This window comes from Equus asinus, chromosome 1 (assembly GCF_041296235.1).
Source record: "Equus asinus isolate D_3611 breed Donkey chromosome 1, EquAss-T2T_v2, whole genome shotgun sequence".
Classification (NCBI taxonomy): Eukaryota; Metazoa; Chordata; class Mammalia; order Perissodactyla; family Equidae; genus Equus; species Equus asinus.
The window spans coordinates 177853260-177876550 of NC_091790.1; the positions used below are offsets into that span (position 1 = coordinate 177853260).

General features: G+C 35.6%; 1 protein-coding gene across 4 annotated transcripts in view; it reads left to right on the top strand.

Moving 5' to 3' along the window:
• Window positions 1–23291, top strand: part of PTPRZ1 (protein tyrosine phosphatase receptor type Z1) — a 177244-nt gene that overhangs the window by 136413 nt on the left and 17540 nt on the right. For 2 of the 4 annotated variants that reach the window (XM_044760653.2, XM_044760730.2), the window contains exons 13-20: window positions 4035–4179; window positions 11903–11994; window positions 14694–14779; window positions 17548–17568; window positions 17742–17838; window positions 20493–20575; window positions 21904–22038; window positions 22611–22745. In XM_044760653.2, coding sequence (XP_044616588.2) covers window positions 4035–4179; window positions 11903–11994; window positions 14694–14779; window positions 17548–17568; window positions 17742–17838; window positions 20493–20575; window positions 21904–22038; window positions 22611–22745 — 794 coding nt within the window. The remainder of the gene's footprint in view (window positions 1–4034; window positions 4180–11902; window positions 11995–14693; window positions 14780–17547; window positions 17569–17741; window positions 17839–20492; window positions 20576–21903; window positions 22039–22610; window positions 22746–23291) is intronic. The other 2 variants (XM_044760686.2, XM_044760777.2) reach the window with 1 other exon arrangement.

Sequence of the window (23291 nt, forward strand, 5' to 3'; positions counted from 1 at the left end):
TTGTTAAGTTTTGAGAGTTAATGGTAAGATTTTTTTTTTTGTTTCTAATTTTTAAAAATTGTCTTTGTTTGATTATCTTAACATTGCCTAAAGAGGGCAGTGTGAACTAACAAAATACATTTTACTTTGTACTTGGCTGTTACACACCTTTCTAAGAAGTTAAATAATGGGCATTAATATGCATAGTACGTATAGGTATTGTATGACAAGATGTAAAACACTAGAACATTTTCAGTAGAAATGCATTTCATTTGTTAACGTATTTTATGCAAATTAGTTTGTTGGCCAGATGTTCTTAGAGCAGATTATTTGCAGCATATATAATACAGATGTTTGCTTTAAATACCAATGGGGAAAAAAGGGAAATTCAATACCATTAAGCATATGAAATACTAGATAATTTCATTGAAATCATAAGAATTTTATAATTTGCTTTTATTAAATTTTAAGGCATTTTTTAAGTTCACAATGAAAATATTTAAATCTCAGCAGTAGATCAGAAATAACGTCTTGCACTCTTATTGCATAAAAGTGGTTACTTATAATCCAAAACATGCATACCAGTCTCATTAGGATAATTTTCCTCTTTGTTATTTCCATCCCCTGAATTAGTTGTATATTTTCTTTCAGTGTATCAGTAATTAAAAGTTCGTACATTTTGATAGAGAAGTTTTTCCACATTCTGACTTGATACCTATTTAACATTGCATTCCAGTTTAAACACTTAAACTCTGATATGTGAGAATGAGTAATGAATCCATAGGTCACTGCATTCATTAGTGTTGCTATATATATGAATTATCTGGCTTCAATTACAGTGCTTGTTTTTTAAATTTTATTAGATTTATTTTAAAGGAAAATACCAGCAATCTATCCGTTTTCTATCTTACTAGGTAGTGACATTATCAATATGTTTTTGCTAGATTATGCTGTAATGGAAAGACTATATATATTGTAAAATACCAAACCTAGAATTATTGACTAACACTTAGCAATTTCTCTTCAATGCACTAATTAGATTTATTTAATTATTAAGACTATGTTCTCCCACTGATGAGGAGAAAATAATCGGAATATAACATCCAACATCATCAAGTAACATAATTCATGAAGTTAATTAATGAAATAAGATCAAACAACATTAAGGAAAAATTCTTGCCTGTTTTTAAAACTATGTCTATAAAAAATCATATGTAGTCTGTCTTATCCAATAATTGAATATGCTTCTTTATCAAATGCAATAAACTTATTCTGAAAATTATAATTTTACAATGTAGTCCTAGAATGTAGAATAATTTATAGGATGTAGTCCTCAAAATAATATGGATAAGGCAGTTATTAGCATCTGCAATTTATGAATGCATAAACCGAGATCTAAAGGTACTAGATGACATGATCCAGGTCACATAGGCAGTTAATGCAAAACTGAGACTGGAAATATGTCTTACTAGTGTCTGTCTCTTAGAGACTATGCTTTCATGGTTGAGGACAGTAAAACATACATAATGCCTAATTTGAAATACCAATATTATACCGTTTTATTCTCAAAAGTTATTTTAAAATATTAATCTTAGTTATTTATTTCCTAATAACCTATTAGTAGATTCTTGTCGTATCGTTTAGGTAACTCATATACGCTACTGAGCCATATCAAAATAGACATTTTAGTCTCAACTAATAAATATAAAAATCAATACAATTAGTATTCCTTATCATAGAATAAAAAGCAACAGTTGATTGTACTTTCATGTGGTATTCCATCTTGTATAAAATATCTAGGTTTCACAATATGTAATTACCATGGATTTATCATTCTAACTCCTCAATTAAAGATTTTATTTTAAAATCAGACCTCCCAGAGAACTTATGAGGAAATTCTATATGCAAGACTCTATGTGTGCACATGTATGGATAGTGTGTGTGTAGTGTGTTGTGATATATATGGTAATTTGCTACGTATTTTATGTTATATGCATTACATATATGTCACATATATGATCATACGTATCTCATACGTGTGTGTGCATGCATATATATCAATAAGATATGTATGTATCTATATATATACCCATATACATATTGCTGTGAATATTTGTGGTCATTGAAGACCTGTGTATTTATATAAGCTCATTTTGTATATAAATTAATGTACACCATTGGTTCTCAGATTTTAATGTGGATCAGAATCACCTGGAGGACTTGGTAAAACACAGATTGCTGGGCCTTCCTCACAGAGTTTGTGATTCAGAAGATTTGGGGTGGTTGAGGTGGAGACCAAAATTTTCATATTTGACAAGTTTCAGGTGATGCTCATGCGGCTATTCTGGGGACCACACTTCAAGAATGACTGATACAGATAATAGTGTTAACCTCCGTTCGTAAATTACTAGGTGCCAGGGACTTTGCTAAACAGATATTCCAGTTATTACCTACAGACTTTCCATTCAGGTAACAATGTTACAGTAGAAAAAAATGTGAAAACAATCGTGTATAAAACAAGATGTTTTCCTAAATTTTGTAAAGGAATTTTCAGTGCATTCTCTATCAAATTGTGTAGACTTCTAAGTGAGCCTCACCACAATACGTAATTACCAGAGCATATGATTAACATAATGGAAAGTGAAGCCTGAGCTCCTCTCACAAGAATATTAACTATAGCTCAGGGATCAGTTGATTTACAGCTTTGAATTCCACTTTTTTCTAGCAAATGCATCCATAATTAGAACAAGCATCTTGTGAAATTTGGGTGTCATTTATACTCCTTTGATACATTTCCTAGATGAGTGGATTAAATTCTTGCCCCTTTCTGCATCATGTCTCCTGACAGAAGGAAGCTATCATTTTAAATCTTAATTTCCCTGCAGTTAGATATATTTCAATGCTATGTTTATAAATTTGTTACTCTCAAATTTATTCTTAAATATTTTGAGTTAAATTTATTCCCTTTGTCTTGTATCACTAATAGTAAGATACTTCATATAAAAGCAGCAAATGTGTCTGGTGTGAAGGGAGCAATGCAGACACTAATGGGAAAGTTAAATTTAATTCTCCCAGAAATTCTACAAGTAGACAGGATGTGGCCTCTTACTTTGAGGCAGTGTTGGATATTGTGGTAAAACAGTTCTGATGTTCAATCATCATGGTTTTCCAGTGCACACACCTCACAACAGAAGGGAAGGATTGTGACTGGCCACTGCACTGGTACCCTGCTGTTCTGAAACTCTTTTTAACAACTTGGAAGGATAGTTCCTGTTGCAGTGATTTGCAAAGTGCTAGAACAATGATGTATCCATTTGGTCACACAAATAGTCATTGCCATCTCTTAAAATTAACCCAAGGACAGAATTTAGACTTTTTGTAATTTATACTTGCATATTTGGAAAGAATTTCTTAGATCTATGTATTCCTTTAATCCACATGCAATAGTATTTTTATTTTTGATAGAGTAAAACAGTTGATAAGAAGGGGATTTTAAAAAAACTTTTTAAAACCAACCTAAATTAAAATTTGAAATAGTTTGCTGGATTGAAGCTGTCCTGATGTAAGGGTTATCCTAAGATTCTCTCTTCATTAAATTACGAATTCCTCCTAATTATTTACCTAATTGCAGGATTAAAACTAATTCCATTAAAATTAATTTTGGAAAAATCAAGATTATATACAGTGATTCAGTAAGTGGCATTGTTTTTCCTGATTATTTTACTTAAAAGCTAGGTAGTTTTCTTACTGTAACATTTCCATTTTCCTTTTAACAAGCTTTTCAAGGCAGTATGATGCTCACTTTTTGCCATGGCACCCCTACCTGGCTGCCAGTCTCTGTGTGGATATTATTGTTCTTCAGCTCTGACAGCCTGCCTTACATTTTAAACTTTATTTTACTTAAATTGGCTTAAAATTATAGACAGTTTTTGCATCCTAGAGTTGAAATTTTAAAGGTAAGCAACAACAATGAAGGTTAAAATTATTCGGTTGAAAATTGTTGTGACTTTTCCTTAAGCTTAAATATCAACTCTCTCAATTCTTTCCGACTACAGAGGCCAGTAATAGTAGCCATGAATCTCGTATTGGTCTAGCTGAGGGGCTGGAATCCGAGAAGAAGGCGGTTGTACCCCTTGTGATCGTGTCAGCCCTGACTTTTATCTGTCTAGTGGTTCTTGTGGGTATTCTCATCTACTGGAGGTAAGTTGAGTGTTAATTTCGGAAATGTATTTCATAAAGCTCAGATTTTGCCCTTTTTTGATCTGAAAGTTCTTCAAAGCATTTTCAAAATTCCTTCCACTTGAGAGCTACCGTTAATTTATACAGGTAACTATAAAAAAGGGGAATTCGTGAATCCAAAGACATAATAATAAAAGATTTGATTGTTCTTCATGCTTCAATCAAACAAAGGGAAAATGGAGGAGCTTTGGGTTGGGTTCAGTTAATATTTAACACAGTATTTTGACAGTTGTACTTTCATATTAATTTAATTAACATTCAAACATTATCATAGCATTTAACATAAATTTAGACTTCTCAGCTTAAATGCTCCAGCTATTATAATTTCAAAAGGTATTATTTAGGAAAACATAATTTTTGATAGAGTAAATGTTGGTTTTTTATAACATTGGATTTCGTACAAGATGTGTTATCAATTGCATACTAACAACAAAAAAAGTGATACATGAAGGTAAAAATCAAGCAATTAAAATATGAATATAATTGGAAAATAAAGTTAATGACTATATTAAGATGCATGGGATTTTAAAATTCATTATAAGTGACCTTGAGGGTGAAGTATAACTTCACTCTCATCTATAATCTATTAAAACCTTTAAAGGAAGAGGAAAATCACACTCATAAGCTTCACATCCTATAGCAAGCAGAACACACAGCAAATGAGGAAGTTTACTGGGGACACAGTGTAAATCAGTGTAACTTATAACTACGTCTGTTGGAAAACAAGCTCTTTATGATGATATAAGGAGTCATATCTGTAAACTAAGAAAGGGCATAACTTAGCACTTATATTTTTGTTTTAGAAGAGAATTTTGTTCAGAAGATCTATAATTAATTCCTTTTTGCTTAGTAACATCTTTCTATGTGTTCATATCACTGTTCTTTATGTGTTATCCCAAAATATGTTCTCTCAGTTTGTTAAAAAGTAATTGCTGGAGCCACCCCGTGGCCTAGGGGTTAAGTTCAATGCACTCCACTTCAACAGCCCAGGTTTGTAGGTTTGGATCTCGGGTGCACACCTGCACCACTCATCAGCCATCCTGTGGCAGTGACCCACATATAAAATAGAGGAAGACTGGCATAGATGTTAGGTCAGGGCTGATCTTCCTCAAGCGAAAAAAAAGAAGAATGGCAACAGATGTTAGCTCAGGGCTCATCTTCCTCAGCAAAAAATAAATAAATGAATAAATAATTACTGTGTTTATTCACAGTTTTCACTCTGTTAACTACTGTGGGAAAATATAAAACAAAGAATGAATGAACAAACAAGTGAATGAGAATCACTGCTTATTGAGGAGAAAGAATTTTCCATGAAAAATTTATAAAATGTTACACAAGAGCAAATGTATGGCAGCTGAAATCTCTGATGCCAAAAGTGGTCAGAGAACAAAGGATCTTGATAGGCCAGAATGGACAGGGTAAATGTAAAATGTAGGGCTTGAGATGGATAGGATTCAGGAAGTGGAGATAAAGGAGAAGGGCCTTCCAGGCAGGGACACAGCTGGTGGGAAGACAAGGAAGCAGGAGTCAGCTGGGTGTGTCTGAGTCAGTGAGGCCTGGCACGTGGAGTTGCATGTGGTTGGACGTTGGTTGCCTAAGGTAGAATGTTTTCATGACCAACTGTGTTTCATATCTTACTTCCTTTATAGAACAGAGTAGACTGTGGAATATGGAGAACAGATCATGCTTTTGTTATCCTACATGAGTTAGGAGACTTTTTTGTCCAGAACATGATGAAAACAAAGCTGCTTTCTTCACTAATACTTATAATTGCCAATGACTCTTGTTACAGAAGATTCCAGGCTCAGCAGAGTACTGTGAATACAGTACATAATCCATAAATGTTTGCTCAATAAGAATTCATATAGCTTTTCTCCCTGTTCCCCAGTGGGCTTGTTGGCCAAACTTCTTACCAACATTGATATCATGTTTGTTCAGATTACTGGTTTATATCTAATCAGATTTTCCCTGCCAACCCAGTTTTTTGAAGCTACTTGGAATTGAGGTTAAACAAATTTAAAATAATATGGAAAATAGGACCAAATTCTGTTTCACAGTAAATAGTCTTCGAATAAAGTTCTAATGAAGATGTCAGATGGTTTACACTTAGAAGATTGAAATAATTACGAGTTTTTTAATCTCCATTTCTTAATATTTCAAGTTTATTTTCTGTAAATTTGCAAATCAGTGTCTTATTTGATATTTCATGGAAAATTAAAATCCGGAATGATTTTTATCTTCTATTAATAATGGGTCATCCCATTTGTATTATGTGAAGAAAAACTATAAAATTACAAGTTGAAAAATATTAATTTGACCTTCACCAATAAGATGTTTCTCGTTTCCTCACAAATAACACTTTACATATCTTGAATACAGAGTGCATTAGTTTAAAATCTGAACACTCGATGGTTTTATGTATCTATTTTATATCTAACTATCAAATGTTTTGATAAAATTTGTCACTACTACTTATCCATTTCAAATTTAACGTGTCTGTCCTACTCACATCCATTTAAAGTTAGCTCTCTTCAAAATGTAATTTTTTAGATCAATAATAGTCTGGGGTATTTAGATCAATAATACTCTAGAGTATCAATAATGCTGTATTATTTGCTGAATCACAAAATGACAGCGCATTCTTCAAGGTTTGTTGTGTGAATTGTTCAAATGCCATTGTAGACACATTTTGAAACAATATAATTTTACTAGCCAATATGGAAACATTTTAGATCTTTGTGAAATCTACAGCCTGTGGAAGGGTTTAAAAATCTAATGACATATAAACAAGAGTCTAATAGTAAAGTGTTCCTTTCGGGTTTGTCCAAGTTTGTGTATTTAAACATTTTTATAACTTAATTTTTTAGGGAAAAAAATAAGCTAAAAGTGGTATAATAAGTCCTCTCTTTTGTCTAGTTTACCTAACTCAAGGTGGTCCCCTATGTTTTGTGTACACCTTGAGAGAAAGCATGTTGTAGCAAGAAGACAACAAATTAGAGGAGGTAAAATCTGGATCTCTTCTCCGTTCTGCCTGGCATTTGCTGTATGGCTTTGTGCATGTCACTTACCCACCTAGGAATTAGTTTCCTCTTGTTACCCTTTGTGGGAGGGTTTACTGGATCATCTTTAAGATTGCAGTCAGACCTTCTTTAGGGCTTTTTGATGAATGCAACACAATGAATATTGTTTCATCTTTGTGTAGGAATCTAAAAAACGGAATAATAATTACACATTTCTGGCTTTTAATTCTGAATACTGAGATGAAAATGTGTAAATTAAATAATCAGATTAACATTGATTGATAGGACCTATGTCTACAAGTTTACAACAGTCATCACTTTTTTCATCATGGCTGAGTGATAATTAGCAGGAGACACAGTTATCAACACTTAGCACATCGACGTGAAGACATTCACTGCTTATACAGAACAGATGGACGATAGATACTGAATCTTGTCATACATTAAATAATATGCCTGGAAATTATTTTCCAGATGTTTTAAGGTATAATGTACACGAGCCAAATTGTAAGTTTCTAAGATGCAAAATTACTTCATTAAGGAAGATTTTCAAAAAGTTCTTTTTAAAGAAGACAAAGGGCAAATTTTTGAGAGCTTTTTTAAGAGTTAGAACCTAAAATATTCCAAAAGTGTATTCAACAAAATGACGTCAAAAGCAGTATGGAAAAAACTTTCCATAGACACAGTTGTTCTGGCTTTAGGGAGTGGGAAGAAAAGCCGTATAAATTCTCTCTTGATCTTCAGTACAAATTTGTGAGTTACTGAGTGGAGCTCCCAACCCAGAAGTGAGGCCTCCTAGTACCATACCCCTTTTATGTAGAATGTCACTTCCTAGGTAAGACTGCATGCTGAAGTATACCTCAGCAATATAGAGATGCTCCACCCAGAATTTATCCTGTACTATTTTAATTTTTCCCACTTATATAAGCTTTTTGATATGATGTATAGGGTTATTTTGTTACTTAACGTAAGTAATGTTATTGGACCACTTACTTTCTAAAACCAACAAATATTTGATTATGTAGCTGAAAAGAGTAGAGTTGGTATTTACCCAGATACTACGATGAATATTAGCAACATGTTGAACTTCAACACCAATATGTTTTAATTTACTTTTTTCTATTCTATGAGATGCTACCTTCTCTCCCTTCTCTCAGATGCATCCTCTGTCTACCCATCCCCCCCATCTTTCTTTAGGTATATATTCCACCTCTCCCTCCCAAATTTTTTGAGATTTTAAGTTATCCCATTTGAGGCTCAGGTAGACAAAATTTTGAGTGTAGCTGAATAACTTATGGTTGGTGGGATTTACTTGCTACTGGAAATCCATCTACTCATTCAACATTTAGCACCTATTGTATCCCTGGCACTGTTTTAAGTGTTGGGTTTACATAATTCAAAAGACACGGCCCATCTTTTAAAAAAATGTAATGAGGATAGGAACAAAACAAATATATTGCAAAATAGTTACCCTAACCACCAATTAATAAAAACATTTTAAAAAATAATAGAGGGGCCAGTCTGGTGATGTAGTGGTTAAGTTCGTGCACTGTGCTTCAGCGGCCCACCGTTCACCGGTTTGGATCCCAGGCATGGACCTACACACCGTTCATCAAGCCATGCTGTGGCAGCGTCCCACGTACAAAGTGGAGGAAGATTGGCACAGATGTTAGCTCAGGGCCAGTCTTCCTCACCAAAATAAATAAATAAATAAAATAATAGAGAATAATGTCTAGGAAATGAAGGTCATCCTTGGATTAATTAAGCACATTTTTCAGAACACACACACACAAATGTGAGGGTGAATGGAAGTTTGTGTTTGGAGCAGCGGAAACAGAAACTGGAATGCTGGAGTCTGCTAAGGAACTCTGAGGCTACTCACAGGAAGATGCCACTGAGCTATCTTTAAGGAGGACAGTGTTTACCTGGCATATTAGTGAGTGAGGCATTTTGGTCAGAAGGAGAACCATGTTTAAAGCAAGGAGGAGGAATACTGAGTTAGGACAGAACAAGGCATATTCTTGTGATCTACAACCTGTTTGTATTATTGGACTGCAAACTTCAAGGAGAAAAGTCAAAAAAGGTGAGGGCCAAGAGAGATAGGGTTTAAGTACTGAAAGATCATGGGTACCATAGTCTAAAAACCCGTCAAGTACAGAACCAGAGCCAATGTGTCAAACTAATAGGAAGATAGATACTTGGCTCGATACGAAAAAGATGTCAACAGTAAGAGGCATATCACTGAAACAGGAAGGTCTTCTCCTTGGGTACCATCTGGAGGTACTTAGAAGGAAATGAGTTTTGAGTTAGTATAATAAAAAACTATCTAACAGCTCATAGGGAAATGAGCTTCTTGTCACTGAAGGTACTCAGACTGAACCTTCTTTATATGTCAGAGATGCTGTTGGAGGGATTCTCCTATCAGCTGTGATGTTGTACTAGGCTGTCCCTTGATGCATTTTACAACTTTAAGATTTGTTGAAAAATAAATAGAAACCCTTTCACCAGCTTGTGTGACTATCTTTTAGAGAAATCAAAGGGGTTTTGATGCTGTGATCTTAAAAGCAAGTATCAAAGCTGGTATTTCCATATCAGTGTGTCAGAACATGTTACATCTCTGGTTGCACAAGTAAGCCAAACTTTCCCTGTAGTTTCTTCTCCAGTCTGGTTTCAATTCTACTCAGAGGTGGACTTTCAATAGGACAGTTGCTTTGTCTTGAGAGCTGTGGCCCACATCCTTCTCATTCCTCATTCCCCTGCCATACTGCTGCCACTTTCCAGGATATGAGTGTGGCTCAGGCTCCCTTTGGCACTTGAATTTTGCATCCACTCATCTTCCTCCTGCACCTTCTGTTCTTTCTTGAAGACATGCTGCCCTTCTGTTGTCCTGATTATCTATAGTCTCAAAGGGTTGATTATCAAAGGCTTATACCATCACAACAGAGGGCTAGTTTTTGTTATGCACGCTATTGCTTTTGGATTTTTTTTTTTTTGCTTGTGACGTTAAGGTTATAAATAAACTATAACTTTATACTACTCATACTTATAACAGTGAATTCATTGAACAGATATTTGGGGGCACCTACAATATGACAGCCACTGTTCTTAGCCTTGAGGACTAAGCCTGCAGTGATTAAGACAAAGTACTTAGCCTTTGTGGGGCTTGCATTCTGCTGAGGGAGGACCAACTGAAAACATGTAAGAAAAATAAACACATACATAAATAGGGTATTTCATATAGTGATATATGTGCCAAATTTATATAGTGCCACAAAGCAAGCAAAAGGGCAAAGAATAGTGACTTGGTGGGATGGGCTGGTGCTTTTAGCCAGCGTGGTCAGGGAGGGACTCTCCGAGGAAGCGGTAATTGAGCCAATGCAAAAATGATGGGAAGACGCAGGTGGCCAGGCGGAACAGCAAGAGCCAAGGCCCTGAGGTGGTACTGACAGGGCCTCTTTGAGGGAGAAAGAGAGGTCCAGTGTGGGCTAGAGCATAGTGGATGAAGGAAGGAGTTGTAGGAGATGAGACTGCTGAAGTAGGCGGAGGACCAGGTCACAGATCTTAGCTTTTACTGAAATAATTGAATTTCTTTCTAATCCAGTGGGAGGCCACTGAAGAATTTTATGCAGAGAACTGATTACTGAAAAAATATCCCAAGTTATGTGTGTCATATAAGAACAGGTGTTATGTTAAAGTTCCTTGGGATAAATATCTTGTAGCTTGAATCTTTAAAATAGAAAATGAGATTGGCATTTTCACTCAAACGGGTATTTCTATTTCAGCTTAACCACTCATGAGTAATATTTCAAATAAATTAAATGACCCACATCAAAGAGTGTCATTAGCAGTTTGAATTATCTAAATTCTTCAAATTAAGAATGGTTTGCCTTAGTTTATAGCAGGAGTTGGTCTTTGCTCTTCTCAATAGTTTGTAATGTGCTCTTACCAGATGTTACTCTTATTATTCGAATGAAAATAGATTCAGGTGACATTGTAGGTCATAGTAGTCATTGATTCCAAATATATTCACTCTGAAGAACCTCATCAACAAGGCTAGCATCTGTTGAAAGGAGAATCACCCCTGGTTTTGGTTATATGCTCTTTATTTCCTCACTTTGTTCTGTCATTACCGCATTATCATACTTACAGCATAAAGCTGCCTTCTTTTTCCATCAAAATGTTACCACTGTAGAATTCCGTTTCTACATAATCATAGCTTGCTGCCTTTTGCTAGCAGCTGAGTGTGCTCAAAAGGGCATGGTCACTTAAATAGTGAGTGAAAATAGCTTTGGACATGCTCTCTTTTCCACTCTGGTCCTGTCCAAGGTGGCGGGACACACTGGTATGTACCAACAGTGGAAGAGTAGCCAGAACAGTGAGATGCCCTATCTCAGCAAAGTACTCTTGGTTCCAACTACAACTTCAAATGCCGTCTCTGCTGTCTGCATGTCTGGTATCTGCTCCCTCTTCTGCATCCGGTACGCGTAAAACTGAGATAAAATTGGAGGCCATGAAATTCTTTAATACCTGTGTTTTGTAAAATAGATATAGAGTTTTGCTCATGATTTAATTCTGGAAATTTCTGTCATAATTTCAAGCAGCTCAGAAATTGTCTTATTATCCATTGTCAGCCAGTAGTATAAATTGCTTTCTTTTCTTTCCAGGAAATGCTTCCAGACTGCACACTTTTATTTAGAGGACAGTACGTCCCCTCGAGTGATATCCACGCCTCCCACACCTATCTTTCCAATTTCAGGTAATAGCTTAAAGTGTGACCATGAGTAGCTGGTAGAGGGTGAATGACAAGCACAATATTGGAAGATTTCTCCTTACTGGAGAGCTGTGCAAATGACTATAGAGTAGGTTAGTGGCAACACAAATATTTATTACATTGTGTTTTAGGCACCCAGGTTTATACTTTGTTCTCATTAATTGTGAACATTCTTAACCATATAGATTATATGGCAAAAAAAACATACAGTTGTTCAGGTGTAATATATTAAAGAACATAAATACTTATAGCAATTAAATATCGGTTAAGAATAATACTGACTTCCAGCCATTTCAATTCCTTTAATGGAAACCTAAACAACAAAAGCAGATAAATCAATGTGGTAAAGGTGGATAGGACAAAATAGCAAAAATAAGGAGAAAGTTTAGTTCCTTTCTGATCATCTGAGTTTATGTGCGAAGAGATTTAACTACATTAGAAAAGAAAAACTATAAACTGGTGAGGGTAGAAGAAAAAGGTGAGCACGAAGAAAGTATGCTTGACTGAAAGACTTAAAGTATAAAAATGTCAAACAGTTGAATACCTGGGAAAACATCGACTATTTTTATCAGAACTTACCTGGTTAACAATATTTAAGAATAGCCATGGTTATTTTGATTAAGATACCCACTGACCCTAGAATTCACACTATAACTAACATCACAGACACTTAATTAACATTTTAGAACATTTCAGAATGAAAAGTGGTAAGAAAAAAGGAGTTGTCTAGAAATTTGTGAGCTATGGAAGAAGTACTGGAGGATAGAGGATGTGACAAGGACAGAGGAGGCACCAAGCCAGGGAAAACAACAGGAAAAATACATCTACGTGGTCATTTTACAGAAGCATTTTTTAACCTGTCTGATATCCCATATGTTAGAGGCCCAAGTTCTACATGACGTTATCTTCTGAAAAGAAGAAAACCAGAAAAGGATAAAGAGAAACATTTTCTTTCTAATTTTCAACAGGCATAGAAATTAGAAGTACTTTGGTCTTTCTCCTCTTTTAGCACCACTCCATCTTTAACCATCCCTGTCTTAATTTCTCTTTTTCTAGTTTATATTAAAATTCTGTATGTTTTAGTACAGCACAGTTTCTCAGTAACATACTTAGAATTCTGATACTGGCAGCTCTCAGTTGTCTGTTGCATTTTGATTCCCTTCCCTTTCAAACATACTTTTTCTACATGCCCCATCAGCGTGGGTGTGCAAATTAACCATAATATTATCCAAGTCCAACATAGTTTATTATTAGCAATAAATAGAATAATCCAAAATTCGGACCTTGTCCAAGAAATCCAAAATCCCCTGTTCTGCTCTCAGTAGAACAGTGATCAAGGGCATCTCCTCATTTCACCTGCTCAACTCTCAAGATGTGTTCCTCATCACCCAAATATGCACGTTTTCATGTAAAATCAGAAAATAAAAAGATGGATTAGTCTCACTTACTTGCAGACCAATTCATAGAAGAAATTGCCAAAATACATGACTGTAAAGAAAAAGTAGTCACTTTGCTTGTGAAAAAAAGGTTAGCTGTGCAGGATAATATCAGTGGGTTTGAAGGACCTTTACTAGAAGAACTAATAATTTAGATGTGACAAATTATTTCTGTTTTCTTATCTAATTATAAAAGTTACTTCTAGGCAAGATCCTTCTGTAGGTGTGAAGGTGGAATTGCACCTTTGTCTAGTGTTTCTTAAGCTTAACTGGCTAATTCAATTTTAGTATTCAGGTACACTCATCGAAGAGAGAGAACAGATGGATTCTAATTTTTTTTTTAAGTCAATAAATTCTTGGTAACTGAAGCTTAAAAATATTAAATGGCCTAGATGCTGAACATCTGTTGATGTAAATAACTGTTTCTAGCGAAATGTGTTTGATGTTTGCTTGTCAGAGAAATCACTTGTGAAATTGCATACTGTGAACTAGTAATATGTTTAATCCAAGGAAGTCTTTCCAGGAAAAAGAAAAAAAAATAACAGAGCCAGTTAAAATAATTTGGCCCCTTCACAATTAATTAACAGATCCAGTGACTTTGTTTATATGGCATATTTTCTAGTTAGAATTCTTGAAATTTTACAGATTAAAAATCCCAAAGGTTTTTGACATTATCTTTAATGAATAGTCTACATATAAATGTTTTCTATTATTTATGGAGAGAAGGAAAGAATGTTTTCAAATGTAAACATCTGACTATTTAACTGTAAGACATTAAACTGCACAATTTTATAAAACTAAACTTGTACTGTATATTATGTTTAGTCCATGGTGAAATTGAAAATATATTATTTCCACATTTTTTTTACCAGAATTTACATGCAACTCCCACTCGTGTTAAAGAAAGTTACCAGTAGAGAGCTGTAGTCCATTGATAGGAAGTGAGGCTTGGTGGTATTTACAATTTAACATTGAAAATTAATTCTTTTCTCTTTAGAGTATGAAAGGAAAAGAGATTCCTTCTCAAATCAGAATTCTAAAATGCAGATTATGATTGATAGTAAATATAGAGAAAATTGTTAATTGTTGTTTAATGTTTCATTGAATGCTGAGATTCTGTTGGGATTATAGGAATAATTAAACTTTGAAGTTGTTCTGGAAGAAGGCACTTTATAAATCTTTATAAATGAGAGGAACACTCATTTCTGTTTAATTATCCTTTCCAATCTAATTTTTTTATTCACTTAGATGATGTTGGAGCAATTCCAATAAAGCACTTCCCAAAGCATGTTGCGGACTTACATGCAAGTAGTGGGTTTACTGAAGAATTTGAGGTATGATTTTAACGTCTATTTTAAATAATATGGAAAGTAGTAAATTTCAAAGATTCAGCAGGAGACTATTTCTTGAGATTGAAAGCATTTTCACTTCTAATGAGAATATTAGTTCCATAATCACTTATGTGTTTAGGAGATGTGTTATGGTTGTCATACAACTTAGAAAATTGGTTTTCCATTTTAAAAGCCAAATTATACTAGTGGAAAAATCAAAAACATTGTTAATTCTCTCCTGTAAAATACAGAACTCAGTATTCTTTTTTTTAAATCTGAATTAGTACACTGATTCCTTTTAATTTTCTAAATTATATAAATTATACTAAACTACTAAATTTCATGCTTTTCAGCCAAAGTACATATAAACTCTTAATTGTAAGTATTACAGCAGTGTAAATGCAGAAGCATTTATAATACAAGGTATAATAAATATTATACAAGGTAAAATCCCATCTTCTCAAGAAAATATGCATTTGCAAAAAACATTTGAACTTCACAATCAGTGAAAATTTTTCAAGTAATATTCAGTAAAATACTGTTAGGAAGGGCATAAAAATTTACTGCAAATTTGTCATGGCCCACTGAACTATCAGTTAAGCAGGTTTTTCAAAATAGGGTGCCGTAAGCTCAGAGTTAATAATAACAACTACAAAAAATAAAAGTGACCGTTGTTGAGCCCTCCGTAATATGCCAGTCATTGGACTAAATGCTTCTCCATTCAACCTTCACCCAACTTTGGAAATTATTTGTATTTATTTCTGTTCATACTACTGATGAAATCAACTTCCACAGAAGTTAATTAGCAACTAATAAGTAGCAGGGCTGGAATTCAAACCTAGGTCTATGATTTTAAAACTCACGTCCTTTCCATGCCAGCAATCAAGGGCTCCTCACTCCCCTCTGGCCTCTCCCCTCTAGGAAGCATCACATTGCTCCCCCTCTCCTAACCCCAAATTGCCCTCTGGACGTCCCTCTTTGAAGCACTTTGAGCTCTGATCCCTGTGAGAGGGTTTCCACCATCCTCAGTGCACCCAGCAACTACTTCCCAGGAGTCATATCAACCAAGACATATTTAGAGAAGGAAAATGCTGTAGATTAGAAAGCTTTAAGAAATCAAAAGAAATAGAAATGAAATGTGGTATGTTTTCACTAAATTAAAAATAATAGAAGCCAGTTCATTTAATCTTAACAGAAATCTAAGTCATAGCTACATTGACTGTGATGGCAGTGTGAGGTATACTTAGTCAAGTGAGGTTTCCTTACTTAGTCAAGTAAAGTGGAATATATAAAAAATTACATATGTAAACATCAAATTAATTTTTCTTACCACAATAGAGATTACTGGGTGGTGCAGTATTAACTCATAGAAACTATTAGGCATACATCAAACAAAATTGTAATTGAAAGAGAGAGAATATGTCAAGGATAGGTCTAATCTTCCAAATGTTAAAAACCATCAGGAAGGGCCAGCCCCGTAGCCTAGTGGTTAAGTTTGGCGTGCTCCACTTTGGCATCCTGGGTTCTGTTCCCAGGCGAGGGCCTACACCATGCTGTGGCAGCAACCCACATACAAAATAGAGGAAGATTGGCACAGATGTTAGCTCAGGGCGAATCTTCCTTAGGGGGTAAAAAACCATAAGAAAAATATACAATTTATAATAAGAGTTGCTGATAGCATATGCACAAAGGCAGATTCACAGTTTTGACAACTGTAAAATCATTTTGAACATTATTAAACAGTTCATAATAATTAAATTAATAAAATAACTTCACATTTTTACTCAAAAAGTGTTTTTTTAATTCCATTGCTTTTAACTCACAGTCTGATTCAATAAAACTTTTCATTAACTTAATAATTAGCTTAATGACTAATAATGCTATACCTTTTAAGTGGTTCATATATTAAATTGTTTTTAAATCTAGAGTCAGAACGACTTGCTGGGAAAGAGGCCTTAAAAGCTTGTTTGGAGAAAGGCTGGGCCATTTGCTGATGAATCAGATTCATATTTGGGTTATGTACTTTCTCTAAAATGATGAGGCTTTCATGTTATCATCTTAATACTAAATAATTGTAAATTCCAAACTAATATGTTTAGGTAGACAGCATCACTGAAAGGATTTAAATTCATTTTAAAAGAGAATCAGCAGAAATAATTTTTCTCTACCCATTGAAGTTTTAATTAAAAAGAGATCTACTAATTAAATATGTAGAAAGTAATGTTATCTAAATTTTTTCCCCAAAATGGCATATATGATAAAAAATTTTAGTAGATTTTTAATGTTTTGACAGTTCTAAATCTGTTATAAACCACCTAATAGGAAGCTGTTTACTCTTTAAAATTACTCATAGTAAACAAAAAAAAATGTGTATCACTAATTCAGAGTTTCAAATAGTGCTGTGGTGGTCAAATAAAATTATATTTGAGTGTTAGCAAATCTGACTCATATGATAAAATGTGTCATAAAATATGTGGTTTTTCTCATCTCCGTTTTAAAAATTCATCATATTATTATACCACTGTCCCCTTTTAAAAGTGTTTAAAAGTGTTATTTTTTCCTTTTACATAAGTATAAGGTTCCAAATTGTTAGAAGTTTTGATTTGCATGCAACTGTTTGAAACATTCTGTTTAGTTAGTATTTGACAAATGTATTTATTGCATGATCATAGTTTTCCATTGTAAACCTAATATGAACGCTTTTTTTTCTCATTTGTCGTGTGCTGTGGAATTTGGTTTCTTTACTTTTTTGGCATTCATTCCCTCATTAGACACTGAAAGAGTTTTACCAGGTAAGGCATTATTTCACTGCATTTTTTTTTAGCCAAGAAATAGTTGTAACATGTAAAAAAAAAATTTTTTTTTGGATAGATTATTTTGTTTGTTTTGTCTCCCTTATTATATTTTAAGGCACTTTGTTTGAAAGGATGTGTGTTAAAATGTTGCACGTACAATTTCTTTGCAGGAAGTGCAGAGCTGTACTGTTGATTTAGGTATCACAGCAGACAGCTCCAATCACCCAGACAATAAGCACAAGAACCGATACATAAATATCGTTGCCTGTAAGTATGTCCTTCACTCAGCTCTGACTTTGTGGTCATTGTCACTGCCTGCTTTTAACTGATGTCCCAAAGTCCTCTGATAGCCGACTCAGTGTAGCTCTTTCAGGACCTTTGTATCAGGAATAAGGCTAGTGTTAGGTAATACAGACTGTTACATCACCCCAACTTAAACACATTCTGCAATTAATGACATCGTTTCTTTTAAACAGAACAAACTCAAATTTTAATCCAGTCCTTTCTTCAGGCCCCATGGGTTGTAAGTCTTCATATGGTTTCTGTCACTGTTTGTATTCCATACTCCTGTTTTCACTTGAGATCTCCCTACTTTATGTGAATTTACTAACCAAATGAGATTTTCTTTAGACTTTATTTTTCCTTCTACCGTTTTCCTCCCTTTCTTGCCATTCTTTCAGGATTCTTATAAAGAGTTAGTTGGATTCATTCTTTTTATTCCTTCTTTTCCTTTGTTCTGTTAGCTGTTCTCTCTCTTCCTCTCCTCGATGAGCAACTTTCTGGCTCTTTTCTTGAATGCGAGTTTACCTATTTTTTCCTATGAAATTACCATCGTTTTTCTATCTTCTTAGAGCACCTCTTGTTTACACCTGTTCCCTTTTATTTTCCTTTCTCCTCCATCTCTTGAAATCCACCTTCATTCTCCCCCCAAAACTTCTACTTATATCCTTCCTTGTATATTCAGTAGGCTCCCTAGATTTGTATGAACACAGTATTACCAGCTTGGTTATTTAAATTCTGGTTCCATTCTAGTTTCTGGAAGCCAATGAAGCTGCACTCTCCTCCCTTTTTTTTTTTTTTTTAAGATTTTATTTTTTCCTTTTTCTCCCCAAAGCCCCCGGTACATAGTTGTATATTCTTAGTTGTGGGTCCTTCTAGTTGTGGCATGTGGGACACCACCTCAGCGTGGCTCAATGAGCAGTGCCATGTCTGCACCCAGGATTCGAACCGACGAAACACTGGGCTGCCTGCAGCGGAGCGTGCAAACTTAACCACTCAGCCATGGGGCCGGCCCCTCTCCTCCCTTTTGTTATCACATTTTCTAAATAGTTTGCATAGGTGCCACCTTCCTTTCCACAGGGCCTACACCAATTTTTATTTTATTTTACTTTTTTGCTGAGGAAGATTTGCCCTGAGCTAGCATCTGTGCCAGTCTTCCTCTATTTTGTATGTGGGTTGCCACCACAGCATGGCTGCCAATGAGGGGTGTAGGTCCACACCCAGGATCTGAACCCAGGCTGCCAAAGTGAAGCATGCTGTACTTAACCACTAGGCCACGTGGCCCCCAATTTTTATATTTTAATAGAATGCTCTGCTTCATGTTTGTCTTCCTCAACTGAAGCAACTTTCCTCATTGCACATAAAAACTCAGTTATTTCTTGGACAGGGTGAGGTGGTTACACTATTCCCTCTACAAGCTAAACAGAAAATACCCACCAGGTGATTGGGAAGGGGGTGGAGGCTAACATTTGTGGAACACCTACTCTGTACCTGGCACTGAAAATGCACTATTTCACTTAATCCCTGAAACAACCTGGCAAAATAAGTAATAACAGTCCTGTTGTAGAGACGGAGAAAAACAACCAAGAAAATTTACCCAGTAACAACTCTTCTAAAAATATTAGAACCAACATACAAAAATAGGTCAGCCTGGTATCCAAACCCGTGTTTCCATTGCCATATATCTATTTCGACGTAAATTCCCTCCACCTTTGTGAGCTACTACTGTCACCGAAGTATCAATGTCCCAGAATCTCTCTTTAACTTGTCATGGTTCGGTCTGTATTCACTTCTTCATCCTTAAAAAGAATAGTCTGGCCTGTGAAGCTACCAAATTTCCTTCTAGTAACACCTTTCTTTCTTATTATGTAGTTCCCACAAGTAAATATAGTTTTTCTGTAGAACTGAAGTTAATCCCAAACTTCTTATTTTAGCACATTTGAATTACCGCAGTACACCATGTATAAATTACCATACTCTTCCTCCCCTTTTAATGGACAGTGCAGGATCCACACCCTCTGTTCTTGGGCATCTGTTCTTCTGCCTCCCTTTGCAGTAGTTTCTCTTGGAGGTTCTTCCCTTAAAAGAGCTGTTTGCTGTAACCAGTCACAGAAGCTTCCTAGGTCCCTTCTGCTTCCTTCTCTACTTACTTTTCCTCCATCAGCCTCCTGTTCAGAGTGTATATGCTGCCATCCTTCCTTAGCTTCCTAAGACTCCCCGTCACTCTTCTCTTCCCGTCAATGGCTCTCCACTGTTCCCAACTCCAGGATCCACCTTTAGAAACCCATCTAAGACACCAGCTTCAGGTTTACGACCTCTATGAAAACGTTTATTGTCTTCCCAAACCAACACGATTTCTGCCTTCATATCCCCCTAGTACTTTGTAGCTCCCTCTTGACACCTGAACATTCCTTTCTGAATATATGTCCATTCTCACCTTCTACATTAGAAAAGTTCTTGAAGGTGAAGGCTCTTGTTATATTTATCTTTATCTTTGTCATCTCTGTATCTCCCAAAAGCCTAGTAAATAGTTTTTGCATTGATTTTAATTGTATTTGATAAATTATTATGTAAATATAAATGACCTTTATGCTGAAAAGTAGTCCATGCTATAGTGAAATATTTTGTTTTTTTTATTACAGATGATCACAGTAGGGTTAAGCTTGCACAACTTGCTGAAAAAGATGGCAAACTGACTGATTACATCAATGCCAATTATGTTGATGTAAGCATGTTTTAATTGAAATGTTTATAGAAATTATATTAGACTACAAATTTTTTTAGGCTATGAATTTATTATACCACTGTGCCATACATATACTAGTGCTTAATTGATAGATAATAAAAAATGCAAATCAGCAGTAAGAGATCCCGTGACTAAACAATTTCAGATTGAATAACACTCAAGCTGTTATGTTTGGTTTATCTCCCTGGTGAGAGAGGGAATTCAGGTTGGGATTGTACGTTCAAGGCAGAATATATATATTCAGATAGGTTTATAACTCCTTAAATGTGAGGGGCAGGACCAGTGTTTATTTTGAATGTCCCACAGCTCCTAGCACAATGCTGTATATATAGCAGATGATCAATAAATCCTGACTGAAAAAATTTCCAAGCTAGTACTGGCTAAAAGTGATCAGTAAACCAGTTATCAGCCTTTATCCTCTTGGACATTCCTCAAGATACCTACCTTTGTGGAACTTATTGGAACTCTTCAGGGACTGTAGACCACTCACTCACTTACTGGTTTTTCACCGTGGTCAGTTGAATGTCAACAGAACTCAGTTGTTTTCCTGACACTGACCTTGCGGTCTAGCTGCCTTCAGGTTTGCACTGTGTGGGACACTGAATTCAAAGCAGTGAGTACCAAATACAAGTATACAATGGGTTTGTTATAGGCAACCACCTCGTGCTTCCAGATGAGGAAATATGTATGTCACACTGAATATGGGCTTTGGAGTTAGAACTGGTTTTGAGTCCCAGTTTTCCCATTAGCTAGTTCAGGGAGCTTGGAAAGCCACTTACGCCTCTGAGCTTCAGTTTCCTCATCTCCAAATCAGGGACGGTGCTTCCATTTTGCAGAGAGATTAAGGATTAGAATTAGTGTTTGTAAAGCATCCTGGCTAACCATGGGTGCTCAGGGAAGGATAGCTATTAATGATTAGCATTGCCCAGTCCCACCAAGGAGGCGGTAAGGAGACAACACCAGAGGTTTCCTGACTGTTGCAGACAACTGAGCCCCAATGCCTCAAACACTTTTCAAAGCAGCACATTTAAGGACCAGTTGGTAAGCCTAGTATGTAGACTTAGATTAAATGCACTTGGACTAAAGGTGCATACAATTGTGTTGAAGCAAAGAGAGCTCTTTTTTCTTTTTACAAAAATCATGGTTAAAGGAGAGTTTCTGTCTTTGCTAGTATTATCAAGTTTCTTCAGCTTTGCAAGTGTGTTTTCTATAGAAGAAATGTGCTGACCGTAAAAATTTAAGTATTGTACAATTTAAAATGGTGTACAAATCAGTTACAAAGAAACACTTGTCGTTTGTTTCTTTAGGGCTACAACAGACCAAAAGCTTACATTGCTGCCCAAGGCCCACTGAAATCCACAGCTGAAGATTTCTGGAGAATGATATGGGAGCATAATGTGGAAGTTATCGTCATGATAACAAACCTCGTGGAGAAAGGAAGGGTATGTGGGTAACCTATTGTGTCATCCCTAAAAGAGTGATTAGAGGTGCTTTAAATTTCTTTTAATAGAGACGGCATTAGGAAGCAGCAAAAGTTATGGAAGCTAGTCAGGATTCATTTCTAGGAAGTATGACAGTTAAAGGGAAACTGTTAACATTATAGATCAAAAAGTTTTACTATAAATCAAGCTATCTGCTATTTAAATACAGTCCTCGTACTATGAGAAAAATTAAAAGGGGCTCATTGAAAAGCAATGGAGGGTGAAATAGATTTTAATTCGCAGGAGCTGGATTCTAGTGCTGGCTCTCCAGTGACTCGGTACATCTGGCCTCACTTTCCTCATCTGAAAGGGGGAAATTTGGACCAGATCATCTCAAGTCCCTTTCAGTTCTGTGATTCTGTCCCTGGTTTCCTCTACAGCTAATCTGTAATCATTTAGGAGGGAAAGAAAATATTTAGAATAGTGAGGGAGTCCATTCCGCTCACGGTCTCAGACCCCTACTGACTTCAGGGATGACTCTTATGTCACACATTTGAAATATGGAAATAGCATCTTTTCTTTCTCTTTTGCAGAGAAAGTGTGACCAGTACTGGCCTGCCGATGGTAGTGAAGAGTATGGGAACTTCCTAGTCACACAGAAGAGTGTTCAAATGCTTGCCTATTATACTGTGAGGAATTTTACTCTAAGAAACACAAAGATAAAAAAGGTGGGTCAGCAAAGGATGGACATCATCAACTGAGTGATCCATCTGGTCCTTTTTTAAGTGAGTGGGTGGTATAACCAAGACAGGGTAAAAAACATATAACTAAAGGCACTGAGAGTTCTTATCACAGCTCTGCTTCAGTCTCAAAGGTTTCTTTCAAGTCTCTAAATGCCAGCTGAGGCTTTGGAGCTAGGTTGGTCACGATGCCCATGGTCTTAGTGGATATGATGCCCCATAGGATAATGGCACATTCAACTAAAAATAGTGGAGATTGACATAATGGAAGCAAAAGAACCAGAACAATGCTGTATTGGTCAGGATTCTCCAGAGAAACAGAACTAATAGGATATATATTTATAAAGAGAGAGAAAGAGATTTTAAGGAATTGATTCAAGCAATTGTGGGCACTGTAAGTCTGAAATCTGTAGGGCTGGCCAGGAGCCTGGGTATCAGGTAAGAGTTGATGTTGCAGTCTTGAGTCCAAATTCATCAGGGCAGCAGGCTGGAAAAACAGGTAGGGTTTTTGTGTTGCAGTCTTGAAGAGAATTC